Source organism: Helianthus annuus, chromosome 6 (assembly GCF_002127325.2).
Source record: "Helianthus annuus cultivar XRQ/B chromosome 6, HanXRQr2.0-SUNRISE, whole genome shotgun sequence".
Classification (NCBI taxonomy): Eukaryota; Viridiplantae; Streptophyta; class Magnoliopsida; order Asterales; family Asteraceae; genus Helianthus; species Helianthus annuus.
The window spans coordinates 25,945,078-25,963,138 of NC_035438.2; the positions used below are offsets into that span (position 1 = coordinate 25,945,078).

The 18,061-nt window shown below is 33.3% G+C and overlaps 1 protein-coding gene and 2 long non-coding RNA genes across 3 annotated transcripts; all 3 read left to right on the plus strand.

Moving 5' to 3' along the window:
- Positions 1-5,955: 5,955 nt before the first annotated feature.
- Positions 5,956-6,693, plus strand: LOC118479739. The gene is made up of 2 exons (XR_004860359.1): positions 5,956-6,069; positions 6,472-6,693. It is a non-coding gene; the product is annotated as an uncharacterized LOC118479739 (long non-coding RNA).
- An 8,143-nt stretch (positions 6,694-14,836) lies between these two features.
- LOC110863867 lies at positions 14,837-15,612 on the plus strand. The gene is made up of 3 exons (XR_002549428.2): positions 14,837-15,202; positions 15,284-15,366; positions 15,451-15,612. It is a non-coding gene; the product is annotated as an uncharacterized LOC110863867 (long non-coding RNA).
- Positions 15,613-15,742: 130 nt separating this feature from the next.
- Positions 15,743-16,139, plus strand: LOC110863869 (protein SCAR2-like). Its single transcript, XM_022113117.2, has 2 exons — positions 15,743-15,910; positions 16,009-16,139. Exons 1-2 carry the CDS (start codon positions 15,752-15,754, stop codon positions 16,096-16,098), a joined length of 249 nt encoding a protein of 82 aa, XP_021968809.1. The 5' UTR covers positions 15,743-15,751; the 3' UTR covers positions 16,099-16,139.
- The last annotated feature ends 1,922 nt before the right edge of the window (positions 16,140-18,061 follow it).

Sequence of the window (18,061 nt, forward strand, 5' to 3'; positions counted from 1 at the left end):
AAACACAGTGAGGAACAAAAAATTCAGAAAAACGCCATGAAAAATAGAAAATGTCTCGTAATAACATTATAGGTTAAAACGTCATTAATTGAATAATAAACAAGACATAATAAATACATAATTTGAAAACGCCATGATGAAAACGCCAAAATACGCACACCATAACTTTATTGATTAATAAAAATAATGAACTAACAATACTAATGCGACGTGATAATGAAAACGCCATGAGATGAATAGTTAAAAACAGTTAACAACATAAATAATTAACAAAAGTATAACATCATAATGAAAACGCCATAGTTAACAAAACTGATGTTTACACAAATTAACAAATAGTAATAACTGATGTTTACAAATACTACTAAATAATATTCAAAACTAATCAGGTGTAAAACGCCAATGATCGTAAAAACATAAGAAATATACTAGATCCCAAACGACAATTAAAATTAATAATGAAAACTCCAATTATCAGTTCTTACTAATTGTTTAACTACCAATTAAAACGCGAATAAATTGGATACATGAACAACGCCATTGAAATCATACAACACATTATCAAATATTAATTTGAAAAAAAAAAACAAGGAAACAAGCATAACAGAACAAAACGCCATATCTGTTGCATGATTTGCTGGAACAAAAATAGGAAACGTCATCGAATTTTACTTTGTCGAACAGAATCCACGTTAGACGCCATAGATCTGAGAAAGCTTGCAAAGGAGGTAACAGCTAACACGAAATCTTTGGAGTTTTAATTTGAAACAGATTTATAATGCGAAAAAGGAGGGAACGTATAAAAGGACAATCGTACCCCTGCATATCAATTAGCGCCCCCTGCCACGTGTTGAGCCAGGATCCGTTCTCACACTTTTCACCGTTTTCTTTTGATCTCGTACCTATATATATATATATATAGGGAGAGGATCATTAGAAAACTACATATAAATGAGAAAACTAAAAAAACTAACTAAAAGAAAGACTAAAAAACATGGCAATTTTTTTACAATTTTTTTTATAAAAATTCGCTACTTTTATGTATAAAAAAACTTTTTTTTTCAAAAAAAATCTTGTACTGCATATGTGCATTATATGTATATGCTGCACATGTGGATTATATGTATATCCTGCACATGCTATTGAGTTTAGTTTAGCTTTTAGGGTTAGATTTGAGTTTAGTTTAGCTTTTAGGGTTAGATTTGAGTTTAGTTTAGCTTTTAGGGTTAGATTTTTTGAAGGTTTAGGATTAGGATTAGGTTTTCGAGTGTGAGGGGAGGGAGTTAAGGTTTTTTGAGGGGTGAGGGGGGGGGTTAGGTTTTTTGGAGGTTTATGTTTATGGTTTAGTTTTTAGGTTTTTTTTAGGGGGAGGGGGGCTTAGGTTTTTTGGGGGTGGGGGTTTAGGCTTTTGGTGGGAGGGTGGATTTGGGTTTTTTTGGGGGTGGGGGTGTGGGGTTTAGGTTTTTGGGGGGCGTCGGTGGGGGTGGGTTAGGTGGTTCAGTTTTTTTCGTATTATTACACTTGTGCAGTACAACTTTTAAAAAAAATGTTTTTTTTATATATTAAATATAGTGAATTTTAATAAAGAAAATTCAAAAAAAAATTGGTATGTTTTTAGGTTTTTTTAGTTAGTTTTTTGCTTTTTTCATTTAAACTAGTTTTTTCATAATCCATCCCTATGTATATATAAAGATTATTTCAGAACTCTAAATAATTGCAAAACTTTCAAAACTCCTAACAAACAAACATTTTATAGATATATTATTATATTTAAGGTACTTTTATCATTTATTATATGTATTTTTATGATTTCATACATGTTAAGAGTAGTTTACATATGTGTACCAACCAAAATATATATATGTCTAATAACTATTTACATATTTGTAAAACAACTAGTTTACATATGTGTAATTGTAAAATTACATATAGTAACATGATAAAATTACTCTTAACATGTATGTAATGATAAAAATACATATAACAAATGATAAAAGTACTCTAAATGCAAAAATATATAAATAAAAATATCGTTTAGTAAGAGTTCTGAAAGTTCTGCAATTATTTAGAGTTCAGAGATGAACTCAACGATATATATAAAGGGGTTGGATCATGAGAAAACCAAAAAACTAGCTAAAAAAGTCAAAAAAACATACCAATTTTTTTGTATTTTTTTATTAAAAAATATCTACATTTAATATATAAAAAAAATTCTAAAAAATACGAAAAAGCCTTAACCACCTAACTCATTCACCACCTACACACCCAAAAACCAACCCCCCCCCCACCCCCCAAAAACCTAAACACCCCCCTTTCCCAAAAAAAAAAAAAAAAAAAAACCTAAATCCACTCTCACACCAAAAGCCTAAACCCCCCCCCCCCCTGCAAAAAAAAAAAAAAAAAAAAAAAAAAAAAAAAAAAAAAAAAAAACCTAACACTAAACCCTTAATGTAAACCCCACAAAACCTAAACCCCCCACCCGCACCCCCAAAAAACCATAAACCCTCGCCACGCAACCCCCCCACCCACCCACTCAAAAAACCTAATCCTAATTCTAAACCCCCAAAAAACCTAACCCTAAAAGTTAAACTAAACACAAAAGCTAACTTTGAGCATATAATGCACATGTGCAACATATACATATAATGCACATGTGTGTAGTACATAAAAGTAGCAATCTTTTGTAAAAAAAAGTTGGTATGTTTTTTAGATCTTTTTTAGTTATTTTTTAGTTTTCTCATTTATAGTTGGTTTCTCACCATCCTCTCCCTATTTTATATATAATATATATATATATATATATATATATATATATATATATATATATATATATATATATATAGGACAAAGATCCGTTAGCAACACAATTGCACTTTCATTTATACTACCACGTGTAATACACTACTTTTTACGTTAACAATATTAGAAATGCACATATGTATATATATGTATCAACATCAAATAAGGTGTTTTGGTACATCTATCATTCCATCCATAATACACAAACATGCACATGTGCATTTTTGTCATTTTTTGACAAATTCCGTAATTCATTACAACTATTAGACAATTGCACTTTCATTTACAGTGCCATGTGTAATACAATAGTTTTTACATTACCAATATTAGAAATGCACATGTGCATCTATATGTATTAACATGAAATAAGGTGTTTTGGTACACTACTTTGAATACACTTTCCCTTTCATCTATCATACCATCCATAATACAATACCATTATATCCTACCATCCATAATACAATACCATTACCTCCTACCATCCATAATACAATACCATTACCAATATTTTCACTTTATTACATGTATGTAAACACCATTTATACCATCCAATCAACATATTACATCATAAATTGACAACTATAACCAAACCATCAACCACTAGATATAACTAACCAAAAAACATGTATATGGGCCTACTTCTCCATTCAAAATCACAAACTTTTTGTAACAAAACACGTTATATCATGGTTATACCTAATGATGCACATGTGCATTTTGAATATTGGTAATGTAAAAGTAGTGAATTATGAATGGTATTGTAAATTAAAGTGCAATTGTCTATTCCCGATAACGTATTACCGAATTTGTCGAAGTAATGATACATATGCACATGTGCATGGATAACTGTTAATCGAAAAAAAAAACGTTTTTTTTTGTAACTAAATATAGCGAATTTTTTAGGAAAAATATTAAAAAAAAAATTTGAGTGCTTTTTTGATTTTTTTTTTTAGATTTTATTTTGTGTTCACATTGGTTCTCGCAATAAGGGTGGTTCTCGCATGAACCTTACCCTATATATATATATATATATATATATATATATATATATATATATATATATATATGGTGAAAACCATGCAAAGTGTGAAAATGGTGAGAACGGATCTAGAGGCGACACGTGTCCATGGCGCTAAATAATTGGAGAGGGTACTATTGTCATTCAACATTAATTTTTGAACTTTCCCTTATTTTTTAGGGCCTTTTTATTCCTTTTTAAAACAAAACTCTAAAATTATCGTGATAGCTGTTACCTTCTCTCCAAGTTTCAGAGATCTATGGCGTTTGATATGGATTGCGAGTTACAGGGTATTTCTGTTAGATTTTTGTTTGAGCTTATTATATAAAATTCATCGCGTTTTTTATTTTTTGGTGTTTTGTTCTTGGAGCAAATCATGTAAAAGCAATAGCGTTTTGATTATTATATATCTTAGAGTAAACTTCCGTTTTGCTTCCCGTGGTTTGGTCACTTTAACGGTTTTGCCCCAAACCTTTAAAAATAGCCATTTTACTCCCTGATGTTTTGGTTTTGTTGCCAGTTTGCTCCCTGCGGGGAGCAAAATGGAAAAACAAACAATTTGGATGGAGTTAGAGGCGGGGAGCAAACTGGCAAAAAAAACCGAAACATCAGGGAGTAAAATGGCTATTTTTAAACGTTTGGAGCAAAACCGTTAAAGTGACCAAACCACAGGGAGCAAAACGGAAGTTTACTCTATATCTTATAATGGCCTTTATTTTGATATTAGTATAAATTAAAATTAGCAACGAAGTTTATTTTATTTCTCTTAATTAGGTTTTGATTTGTTAAATGTTGTTTTAATTCCGACAAGATAAATATGATGGCATTTTGTTTTGTTTTATTTTATTTGATTTTATTTTTTTTGTCAAGCTATTCATGTAAATGCTACCTGGGTTTCTTAAATAGAGACAACTGAGATCTTGTGTTCATAAAATAATCTTCTAACGCACATCGCTTTCTTCGTATCACTTCCTCCTCTTAAATTAATTTACAAAAAAAATTCATTTAGCACCACTTTTCTCTTTTTCCCCCAACTGCAATTTCCACACCCTGCTCAAAATCGCCCAAATCTACCCCAATTTTCATACCCACTTCTAAAGTACCTGCCACTTCTGGTTCATTCCCTATATCTTGAATTTGTTCGCTATACTTCCTTGATCGAGAAACCCCACCACCCGGGTCATCCTGCACCTTACCATTAAATTCTGCCAAAAAAAAAAAAACTCTCCCCTCGTTTTGTAAAGCATCATCAAGGAGAAAAGTATGAGAAATAGGATCAACCCCTTCCTTTTCCTTGCAGATTTTTGTAAACCCCCCCCCCCCCCCCCCCCCCCTAAATTATACAGTCAATATCAAAGGGATCATCGCCCTTAAATTAAGATCAGGAAGAAAGTCTGGTTTAATGGATCTCTTTTTAGAATTAGTCGTTTCCAAGCCTTTATTAACTTTAACGAGTCCAGATTGAGCATCGCCCAACCCATCATTATTAAAAGAAACCTCCTTCACCTAGGCTCCACCACGTCCACCTAAAACATCCTCTTGGACAGGAGTCGCATGGAAGAAAAAAAAAACATTCCCCTTCTTACCTGGGGACCCCACTTAAGAAGTCTTTTGAGGACTCACCACCTTACGACTGCTTTTAAACATGGTATTGCCTAGACCTGGCAATTTTTACCCAAAAGCTGGAATATGGGCTGATTTGGACTTTAAAAGTAAAGCAATGGGCTGTTTTGGGTTAAGATTTTTAGTGGAATGGGTTAGAATTGACATATCAAAAATTAATTAAAAACATGAATGGTCAGGATGGGCCAACTTAAAAAGAACCGTGGGTCAAGATGGGTAACCCTAAAATAACATAACAATTAACAACTTAAGAGGTCTTCCAAAGTCGTCTTCCAAAGTCCAAACGAAGTAACTCAAATTGGCAATCGTTGCAGGTTTCTATTGAACGTGACCATGCGGCGAGTTCTTTGAACGCGAACCGTTGTTTCAGCAGGTTTTCTCTATCAAGAATCCATTGTTTCAGCAGGTTTTCTCTATCAAGAATCCATTGTTTCAGCAGGTACGTATACATTCGACACCATTTTAGTAATTTAGTCTTCCTTAAATGGATCCTGATGTTGTTGTTTGACATCCTGACTGACAACGACCCTAATCGACTAATCGGTCTTCCCTCTTCAGTTCCGTTTGAATTTGATCGATCTTCAGACTTCAGTCAAGTAGTGAACAGACAGTTTTCGCTGTCTCCATCTGTAAGTCTAATTTTTAACAAAATTGACAACTTATTTGACCTTTTTATCAGAATTTGAGATTTTATGTTTATTGTTATCAACTAGGAATGATAATTTGCACGATGATTATTGTTATAACATGTGTTTTGGGGATAAATTGATAAGAAAATGACGTTACTACATTGGATTTAATTTGTGCATACCAATTGTTCGATGAAATGCCTCTGTGAGTATTTGAGGTGATTTTGGTACTTGTAGTTGTGATCCTCCGTTACTCTTACATGTTGATAAATAATACAACATTTGTAGTTGTAATACCCATGTCAAGTATCTATCTTTCGTGGGCTTTCGTGGGCGGTTTAATTTATTATTATTGATGGTTAATTGATTATGTCATAATACCCGTGTTTTGCTTTATTGCAGATTAAATTAAATATGTCGGGTAACGATGAACACGAAGATGAAGTTAGTTCATTTAGTTCGGGCAAATATTCTTCCGTGGTTTGGAGCTATTTTGATAAATTACCAGTTGGACCCGGGGGAATTCAGAAGGCCAGTTGTACGGGTTGTGGAAAAGTGTTTAGTGCCAATTCGGGAACATCTAATATGAAACGACATCTTCCCAAGTGTTTTGATCTTAATGAACCCGGTCCACCAAAAAAGCGTGCCCCGTTAGATCAAGCAATGTATAGGGAGAAATTAGCATACTCTATCATCAAGCACAACTACCCTTTCAGCTATGTTGAACATGAGGGAACAAGAGATTTGCACAAGTTTTTACACCGCGATGTGAAGCCCATGACAAGAAACACTGCGAAGGCGGATGTTGTAACAACTCTCACAAAAATCAATAATTAGGATGATAATTATCTATTATGGAAACCCTAATTAAGACACCCAAGTGATTCTACATAAACCCTAAAATTTTCAGAACAATCGGAATCAGGATCAGGGCCCCTAAAACTCAAGGGGGGTAAACCCTAGTGACGATTATCAACAATTCTCACTGTCTAAAATTCGTTTGAGAAAAGTGTCAACTCAGCAAAGCTAGTCCCAAACCTAGGCAGCCTATAAATTAGATTGCTTCCCTTACGGACCGTAAGGGATATGGCTTACGGTCCGTAAGCATGCCAAATTTCGTGTATAAATAGTAGACATTGGCACTTGCTTTCTGTGATTGAAACGACGTCAATAATCACTGTGTACGTCGAATTAGAACAGTAGTAGTACAATTAAACACACACGGGTCACGAAGTGCTGCTACGATACAGGGTATTAACTCGATCGCTATTACGATTCATTTTCCGACCGATCAATATATCCAATGGATGTTTAAGTGCCGCCCACATTAGGGTTATACTTTGTCGTTCGTCGTTAAATCGATAGATGTTTAAGTATCGCACTTTGTCGTTCGTTGTGAGAATTTGATCTCGTGAGTTATCGTAATTGCTGTATTAAGTTACCTACCTAGTTCATGTGCACTAGGTTACAAGGCTAAATCAATAGGCTAAGCTCTTCCTGTATAAATCTGCAATATATCAAGGCTTACCTGTAAACTAAACTTTGGCCGTATGAATCTGCATGATTATAATGTGAGTCATTCTCTTTTCTCACAGTTTGTGAGTCATTCTCTTTTTATCAAATGTTTTACAATACTCCAAATTATTTTCAGAATTATAATTACAGTGATTAAGTTTATGTAATCACGAAATTACAGCCAGTATGTGGGGTATTGTGCACATTACTACTGTTTTAATCACGTTAGGTGGGCGAACCTAAAATTAAGTGATATACGTCATTCATTGGGGCAGCCAATGGTGATATGACCACAGTCACAGATCCGGTCGAGTGACAAATACTGTGGGTAGTTGGTAGATATCAGAAACATATGTAAAAACTCTTAATACTGTAAATTATAACAAATCTGTTTTGTATAAAACCTGAATGAACTCACTCAGTGTTTCCCGCTGACAAAACCTTTTTAAAACGCGTTTCAGGTAATTACAGTAGATTGGGGTAAGACTTGGATCCAGCACTGAAGGACTTCAAGAAGTGGCTTATTTTATTAATTTAAATAAAATTAAGAAATATTGTTTTTATTAAAAGCTACCTTTGTAAAAATGGAATTTATTCCATCTATTTAAATAAAATCCGGTGTTTCTAAACTCTGATATTTTTCCTAACTCACGGTCCTAATGAAATTTCCGCTGCAATGTTTTTCAAAAATAATCACCGGTACCACTGGACTGCTCGCGGCGCCCGATTCCGGCCAGGGTGGGGTCGGGGGTCGTGATAGAAGGTGGTACCAGAGCCACTGCTTTAAGCCTATAAGTGTTGTGATAATAATACTTAAGCTTAAATAAAAAGAGTTAGGAGATTACTGTTAAATGGTAGCACAGCCGATAGCAGTTAGACTTGAACATAAGAAAAGATGCCTTAGCATAAGCTAAGCTACTTGTTTACGCAATTAGGTATTATAATAATACCTAAGTTTAAACGGAAAATTTAAAAGCTTAATATTATCTGATAGCACTCCGGATGATATTTAGACTTGAACTTAAGATTTTTGCCTTAAATAAACTTTAAGGTAAATTACTCATATAAGTACAAATGTAATGGATATTGGTATTCCATAAAAATGACGATTAGCAGGCAATAGCACGTAATTGCTTCTTGCTTATTGATATTATTTGGTCGAGAATAAGATATGTTAGGGAGATACAAATTTCCTTGATTCTGGATAAAAGTCCTAATAAAAAAGGCACTTTTAAAAATCTTAAAAAAATACTATTTATGGGAAATAGAAAATTTTCTCCGGCAAAACTAGGTAAAGAGTAGCAGACTCTCCAGCTTGTCTGGATATACTGAAGTTACCTCTCCGGCGCGAACCGGATAAGACGGGGTAAATAATATGTCAAATCAGTGACAAGATTTCCCTAAATAAAATCATGACCAGATATTTGACTTGTTTTTGGAAATATGAATCTGCTAAATGCATTGATCTTATAGAATGTATGTATATTATAGCATGTGAAATATATAATTATATAGATATGTATATCTATAAGGAATTCCAAAAGTCGATTAGGAATAAAACACAAGCATATGTATCTAGATTTCTTTATTAGGAATCTCTTTTCTGATATCAAACATTATTTCGTTTGATCATTTGTCTCGTAATTCGTGTGACAAAATAAACAATGGAAACTCTATAAATTGGAACACCATCAAAAATATAAGAATTACCAATGTGTTATCATAAACTATTAACGCAAGTAAGAAACATCTAAAGTTGTGCTAATGCACAAGAAAACACATAAAACTTAAATTATATATATCCACGGACGTCGAAGTTTATCACACACGACTTCCAAGGCAAGACCTTTGAAAAATATAAATTGGACACGACAACACCGATACTAATTCCGTCAGCATAAGTACTACTAAAAAGCGGCACTTTGCCACATGATCTTACAAACCATCTAAATCTCACTGAGGTACGTTAGAACAAGATTTCATAATCATTAGTGCACAGTCTAATCAGAGTCATAATTATTGTTATTGCAAAAGAAGTCATATACTTTTGCAATTCCTCTATTCTCTTTATTACAAATATACCATATTCGACATTTTCTTAAATGTCACTTACCAACGATTAGCACACGAAATTCCAAATAAAGTTCTTATATTTCTTTCGTTGCAATTCTAACTTCTGCCTATAAAATAAGTTAACTTCCGCGTTTCCATTTCCCCTAAATGGTCATCATACCATGAGGATTTCTTTTATAATAGCAAATATTAATCCATTTCATTTCTTGGTAAATCCACACGTTACACATGCACTGTTTGTTGCGCATGTGGTTCATTTGAGTTATGAAAAACCATAGGAGGGCTTCATTCCAATTTGTATTTTTCTCAAAAGCTCAAATATCATTTCGCTATACTTGATCTTTTCATTGTAAACCGCGTTTTTACAAAGCGATGACTCTTTAATATCGAATCAATAAATTTCTTGAAAAACTCGATTTTCTTTTAAAGGGTATACATGGTTTCAGTTGTGATCATGTCCGAACTTCCTTACTAAAACTCGTTTTATTCAAACCCAGTTAACTTACTTGCGGTACGTATTCAATTCAAGATCCCATATGATGGATTGCAGCTATCATATTCGAAATAATCCCAACAAGCGCTTCGATTCTCTTAAACTATAACATGCTTTCTTGGCCTTCGACTTCACTGAATTATTTCTTTGATCACGATCACCTTGTGATGACATTTTCACAAAATTTGAAGATTGCGCTAATCTAGGATTTAATTATTTATCTATATTGAATCCGCTTTGTTGATTTATTTTATAAAAGCAATCTTAACACAATTGTGTGCTAAGATAATGATCCACCATTTCATGTCCTAATTCCGTAGTCCTTACAACCTAAATCAAGCCTTTCGTGATAATTCTTACTTTATCATCATTGATCGAAAAACATTATATAAATTTAATTGATTATATATAGAAACTTACAATATAGTATTCCTGTATTTAAAATTTCTGTTAAAACCATTAAGGTAAAGAATTTATATTTTTACGTATAAAATTTTGTTTGAAGTATACTCTCATTTAAGTTTATGCATTTATTATTCGCAATTAATATTAGTTTTATTATTAGTAATATTATTAGTATTATTATTTTTAGATACTAGAGTTATTATCAAGGGCATGTATTGAATAGCCTAGCCTTAGTTAGGCATGGACTGGCCACCTATGCTTAAACAAGGCAGCACTAACCAATATCCGCCGTGATAATGACTAGTTAATTAAGTCATCATACTTATTTAGTAAATTTCAAATTATATGTAAAAATATTTTTATATTATATATATAGAAATATATATATACTTCGTACTGTAAAGAGAAAACATATTTTCATAAAACAATTAAAGGAACGAATAAAATTATCTAAATAATTTTCTAAGTATTCATGAACAAGACATATTATAAATAAATGTTCATCTTGATTAATATTTCACAACCATTAAATACTTATAGAAATATTCTTTTATAATAATATATATATATTAAAATATCAAATGTCATTTACGCAAGCCAATATTTAGGTATGCTTAATATTAAAATAAACATTTATTATTTTACTTTTATGATTTAAAATACCCTATTATAAAATCTTATAGTTAAACATACTTGATTTTAAAAATGATAATCGTGAGTTCTAGAATATTGGGTAAACCTATTTATAAAACATATATCATAATTTTGTCAAAACTACCACGGGTTTTGATATCTTAAACCTATCTATATATATTTATTATTTTATTTTATGATAACATAAAAGGAAAATGTATTTAATAAATCAAAATATCACCTATCTTTAAATCAAACATTTTGATTAAGGTCATCTGAATACAATTATGTATTAAGACAAAAATACACTAACTTTATTGTCTTTTCATGTATTCTTACAAATCACCCATCTCAGCACATTGATTTTCTCATATCATAATTCAATATTTGACAAAACATTTTCATGTTTTCATTTCATTTTGAACCTGTCAATCTTAAGTCTTCTTTAGGTACCAATCAAGTAAGTTTTCTTTTGACAAAGAATTTTACTAATTCCAAAAAATTCTTCACATTCATTCTAAAAATCTATAGACCATATATCTTTTGGCTTAAACATAATCACCTTGGAAACTATATCATTTCATCGGAACGTCTCATCTTTTGAAATATCTAGATTCGTTTCCTTGAAACTTTTAGTTAATTTCAAAAATGGTAAAATTATCATAACAATACCTTGCAGTATCCATATATATTTGTAGCCTGTGCTAATAATAAACCATATTCATACGCCATTCGTTTGATTTGTCATATTCTTGGTACAATAATGTACTCAGATTACGATACACTAAATTCTATTGTCCAGTACCATTTAAGTAAACGATATTGATTTTCAGATAATCATTAACAAATCATTTTTCATACTTCCATTTACAAATAGAGATTTATCAATTCGGAATCTCCCTCAATTGATCAAAGTAAGTTCATTTCGAATATTGAATTCAGTTGTTTCTATAAATCATCTTTATTTTCAAAAATTCATACCCCTCGAAATATCTTTTGATTCCATTCCACGATACATTATTTCTCTTAATTAAAAAGAAGAAACATAACCCCAAGAAAATATCATAGTCCAAATCTCGAGGACGAGATTTTTATTAAGGTGGGGAGGATGTAACAACTCTCACAAAAATCAATAATTAGGATGATAATTATCTATTATGGAAACCCTAATTAAGACACCCAAGTGATTCTACATAAACCCTAAAATTTTCAGAACAATCGGAATCAGGATCAGGGCCCCTAAAACTCAAGGGGGTAAACCCTAGTGACGATTATCAACAATTCTCGCTGTCTAAAATGCGTTTGAGAAAAGTGTCAACTCAGCAAAGCTAGTCCCAAACCTAGGCAGCCTATAAATTAGATTGCTTCCCTTACGGACCGTAAGGGATATGGCTTACGGTCCGTAAGCATGCCAAATTTCGTGTATAAATAGCAGACATTGGCACTTGCTTTCTGTGATTGAAACGACGTCAATAATCACTGTGTACGTCGAATTAGAATAGTAGTAGTACAATTAAACACACACGGGTCACGAAGTGCTGCTACGATACAGGGCATTAACTCGATCGCTATTACGATTCATTTTCCGACCGATCAATATATCCAATGGATGTTTAAGTGCCGCCCACATTAGGGTTATACTTTGTCGTTCGTCGTTAAATCGATGGATGTTTAAGTATCGCACTTTGTCGTTCGTTGTGAGAATTTGATCTCGTGAGTTATCGTAATTGTTGTATTAAGTTACCTACCTAGTTCGTGTGCACTAGGTTACAAGGCTAAATCAATAGGCTAAGCTCTGCCTGTAAATCTACAATATATCAAGGCTTACCTGTAAACTAAACTTTGGCCGTATGAATCTGCATGATTATAATGTGAGTCATTCTCTTTTCTCACAGTTTGTGAGTCATTCTCTTTTTATCAAATGTTTTACAATACTCCAAATTATTTTCAGAATTATAATTACAGTGATTAAGTTTATGTAATCACCAAATTACAGCCAGTATGTGGGGTATTGTGCACATTACTACTGTTTTAATCACGTTAGGTGGGCGAACCTAAAATTAAGTGATATACGTCATTCATTGGGGCAGCCAATGGTGATATGACCACAGTCACAGATCCGGTCGAGTGACAAATACTGTGGGTAGTTGGTAGATATCAGAAACATATGTAAAAACTCTTAATACTGTAAATTATAACAAATCTGTTTTGTATAAAACCTGAATGAACTCACTCAGTATTTCCCGCTGACAAAACCTTTTTAAAACGCGTTTCAGGTAATTACAGTAGATTGGGGTAAGACTTGGATCCAGCACTGAAGGACTTCAAGAAGTGGCTTATTTTATTAATTTAAATAAAATTAAGAAATATTGTTTTTATTAAAAGCTACCTTTGTAAAAATGGAATTTATTCCATCTATTTAAATAAAATCCGGTGTTTCTAAACTCTGATATTTTTCCTAACTCACGGTCCTGATGAAATTTCCGCTGCAATGTTTTTCAAAAATAATCACCGGTACCACTGGACTGCTCGCGGCGCCCGATTCCGGCCAGGGTGGGGTCGGGGGTCGTGACAGATGTCCTCAAAATATATGATAGAGAGAAGACAATTCTTAAAGAAAAATTACAAAAAGTAAATGGTAGAGTATGTTTGACTACTGATTTATGGAGTTCTATCACGACAGATGGGTATATGGCTCTAACGGCTCACTACATTGATGAGAATTGGGTTCTAAGAAAAAAGGTCTTGAACTTTAAAGTTATACCACCTCTGCATAGTGGTAAAATTTTAGCAGAGTACATGATTAACTTTTTAGCAGATTGGGGCATTCAGAAAAAAGTTTTTACGATCACATTAGACAATGCTAAATATAATGATGTTTTGGTAAATTGTTTAAGCAGTCACTTGCGTTTGAATTATGTGTTAGTTTGTGATGGGGATTTTACTCATGTACGTTGTTCTGCACATGTGTTAAACCTTATTGTTCAAGAGGGCTTGAAGGTAATTGAAGGAGCTATTGAGAAGGTGCGAGAGTCGGTGAAGTTTGTTAGAGGAAGTGGTGCAAGAAAGTATAAGTTTGCAGAATGTATACACCACCTTTCATTACAATGCGGGAAATATGTGCGTCAAGATATTGTAACTAGATGGAATTCTACATATCTTATGCTCGATAGTGCGTTGGCTTATCGTAAAGCTTATGCTCGGTTAGCACTAGTTGATTCTAGTTATAAGAGTTTTCCAACAGAAAAAGAATGGGCAAGGGTGGAAACAATCACAGAATTATTGAAGCCTTTTTATAACATCACAACTTTGTTTTCTGGTAGCTCTTATCCTACTTCCAACCTATATTTTCATAACGTGTAGAGAATTCAGATGCGTATTGAAGACGCTATCAACAACGCTGATAATGTGATAAGTGGCATGGCAAAAGAAATGAAAAAGAAGTTTGGTAAATATTGGGAAAATTATAGCATGGTGTTGTCTTTTGCAGTTGTTCTAGATCCGCGATATAAGTTTAAGGTTGTTGAGTTTTGTTTTAAAAAACTTAATATGGAGGACAAAGTGCGCAAAGAGAAATTGGACATTATTTTCAACAGTATGCATAAGCTATATGATAAGGAGTATGGTATCTTTTTTCAACAACAAGTTCTTCAACTGTCAAGAGTTCAAATACTAGTGTCAGCACAAGAGACGACTTGGATGGATTGGAGTCATTTACAAGCGAATTTAAAAAGGTTGAGAACGAAAAATAACAATTAGACATGTATTTGGAAGAGCCTGAACTTAATAGGAGAGAAGAACTTGACGTCTTACAATATTGGAAGGATAATCAAGGTAGATATCCTCAATTGTCTCTCATGGCTCGTGATATATTGAGCATCCCAATCACTACTGTTGCTTCAGAGTCATCTTTTAGTATCGGGGGACGGGTTCTAAGTAAATACCGAACTTCACTGCTTTCATCAAGTGTCGAGGCTTTGTTATGTGCTCGTGATTGGTTGTTCGATTTAGAAGGTATTAAATTCTTCTCTTTGTGACTTAACTTTATATAGGATCATAATCATAATTTATCGTTTACTTTTTTGGCATATCCAGAGGAAGATGAGGATGATACGGAGGATGGACTTGCAGAAGATATTGAAGCATTGTATCCAACGTATCAAAGTAGCCAAGTTTAGGTGATATTCACTTTATTTCTAAAACTCGAGCTCAATTCTAAATTTTTTACCTATTGCCAATTCTAAAGTTGTTGTAATTTATAGGGGTCGTGGGACTACGTAGCTTGATGGTGAGGTTGAATGGACCGACTTATGTTGTGATGATTTTGGAGATTTGTGTTTATGTTTTGGTTATATTGTATGTTCGTGGTTCCTTATGTTTTGTATGCGATGATTTTAGAGATATTAACGCTTGGTTAAGATTAACGAACATAGTGATTGTGTCGGAAACTTGAGCGAGAAAGATTTGGGATTGCCTTTGAATCTAAATCTTTGATATATGATTTTAGTGCTTTCATGGCTGTTTTTTCGTATGATTTTATTGCTTTCATGGCTGTTTTTTCGTATGATTTTATTGCTTGGAGTTGCTGAAATTATTAGGCTACCAAGCACATCTTCACTTCCTTCGGGTGATGGTGAAATGCCAAACGGTATTCGGCCAATGAAAATTCAGAGACCTCGTACTCCTCTCATTGATGCAGTTGCTGCTCATGACAAAAACAAGGTAATGTTATTTTTATATAAAAAATAAAGCTTATTTATGTTTTAGATAAATAATAGCCTAAAAGGTGTTTTTTTTCTTTTTTATTTTTTCTGGTGCAGTTGAGGAAGGTGACAGAAAGAGCAATGCCTCTGTTCCCTAAGGAAGAGGAAAAAGACACTTTTCTTGAACAGATTAGGGCCAAGGTATAAAGTTATTTTGTTTGGATTTGTTTTTGCCTTTTATCTTTTTACATAATTTGACAGTTTTATTAAAAAATTGGATTATTATAAATACAGTATACAAAATTTCTGACAAAAAAGTGTTTCGGGTCAATCCAAACCCGACTTTCATCTCATACAGAAGTTACCCGTTTTGACTAGGGGTGTGCACGGTTCGGTTTCATGGTAAAACCGAAACCGTAACCCAAATTTTCGGTATTCTGTTATTGAAAACCAGATTATATCGGACTGATTCTGCAGTGCGGCTAAATAATAAACAGAAACGAATCTGATTTGCAGATCCGTAAAACAGATTCTGCAGTGCGGCTAAATAATCGGACTGATTCTGCAGTGCGGCTAAATATCGGACTGATTCTGCAGTGCGGCTAAATAATAAACAAATGAAACGAATCTGATTTGCAGATCCGTAAACATATTATATCGGCTAAAACAGATCCGATTCTGCAGTGCACGGACCTGTTCTGCACGTTTGTTTAATTTTTTTTAAAACAGATCCGCAAAATAGATTATGTCGACTGATTTGCAGATCCGTAAAACATATTATATCGGCTAAAACAGATCCGATTCTGCAGTGCACGGACCTGTTCTGCACGTTTTTTTAAATTTTTTAAATTTTTTTCGTTTTTATAATTTTTTTTGTTTTTTAAATTTTTTAAAATTTTTTTTGATTTTTTTCATTTTTTAAATTTTTTTTATTTTTTTATAATTTTTTTTCAATTTTTATTATTATTGATTTATTCTCAACCCATCCTGACCCAAACCCATCCTGACCTTCTTCTTTCTTTTACCCATCTTAACCCAAACTCATTCTAACCCAAACCCATCCTGACCCAACAACCAATCCAACCCATGCAAAATTTCACCCCCCACGAACTCCTCCCCATGCACTAATTTCTCTTCCAGATTTTTTGACTCTAGATCATAAAGTTGCCTTACCTCCACCCACGCTTTTTTTTTTTATTATACTCCGACAACGACACGTCATCACCCCAACATACATAATTAGGTGACTACTGTTGGGGAATTTCAGTTTGCCGGATGATCAGAGAGGCGTGTAATCACTCTCAGATCAAATTATTTCGGTGGTTCACCCGAATAATTCAATCGGATACAACTCTGATTTTGAGAAAATGAACCAGTGTATGTGTTTGCGTGAATTGTCTGAACCAGAGGATTGTGACCAAAAAACTCAATACGGATTTTGGGATTTTTGCAGGCAACTGCCAGAGGCAGTTATTTTCGAATTTTTAATCAAATTGAATTAAAAACTGCAATGATTTTTTGTCTGAAAATTTATGACGAATTTTCATGATTTTTTTGCCAGAGGCAGCTCGACCCCAGCCAGGGGCTCTGCCCCTTGGACCCCGCCAGGGGCTGCCGCCCTTGGAACCCCCGTAGAGTACGGGCTTCGCCAGTACGCTTCGAATTATAATAACTCAAATAAGCGTGCACTCCCGCACCTCCTAACTTGCTTGATGTGTATTATTATTCGCTTTGATAACCAAGTCAATCCTCGATTACACTAAAATATCTAACATTCCTCCCCCATTTTAGCGTAATCCTTGATTAACTTAAACAAATTCACAACAATCAAACTTATGCATAACTTAATATCGTGACGATTGAATTTCACATTAGCATATTACACATTCCAAATATTCGAATATAGGGGTGTCGCTAAGGATTGAACCCTTTCTATTCAGTGAATACATGAAGATAATATACACACAAGTTTACATACTTTAATGTTCTTTCCTGACACTATTTTTACTAGCCTGTGTCCCATCCTTCAATGAACATATCAAAGCCAAGTCCTAGCTTCTTGAAGCGGCTAAACTTCATGCTCATATAGGTAGCTCTTTATTCTTGCACCTACATATGCAATTTTTCAAAGAACTATTAAGAAGAAAACCTTCAACCTCCTTTAACTTGT

Excerpts from the sequence above, each read along its gene's own strand:
- LOC110863869 (XM_022113117.2), top strand. The coding sequence starts at position 15,752 with ATGATTTTATTGCTTGGAGTTGCTGAAATTATTAGGCTACCAAGCACA. Across the intron at positions 15,911-16,008 it reads CTGCTCATGACAAAAACAAG|TTGAGGAAGGTGACAGAAAG; the intron begins GTAATGTTATTT and ends TTTCTGGTGCAG.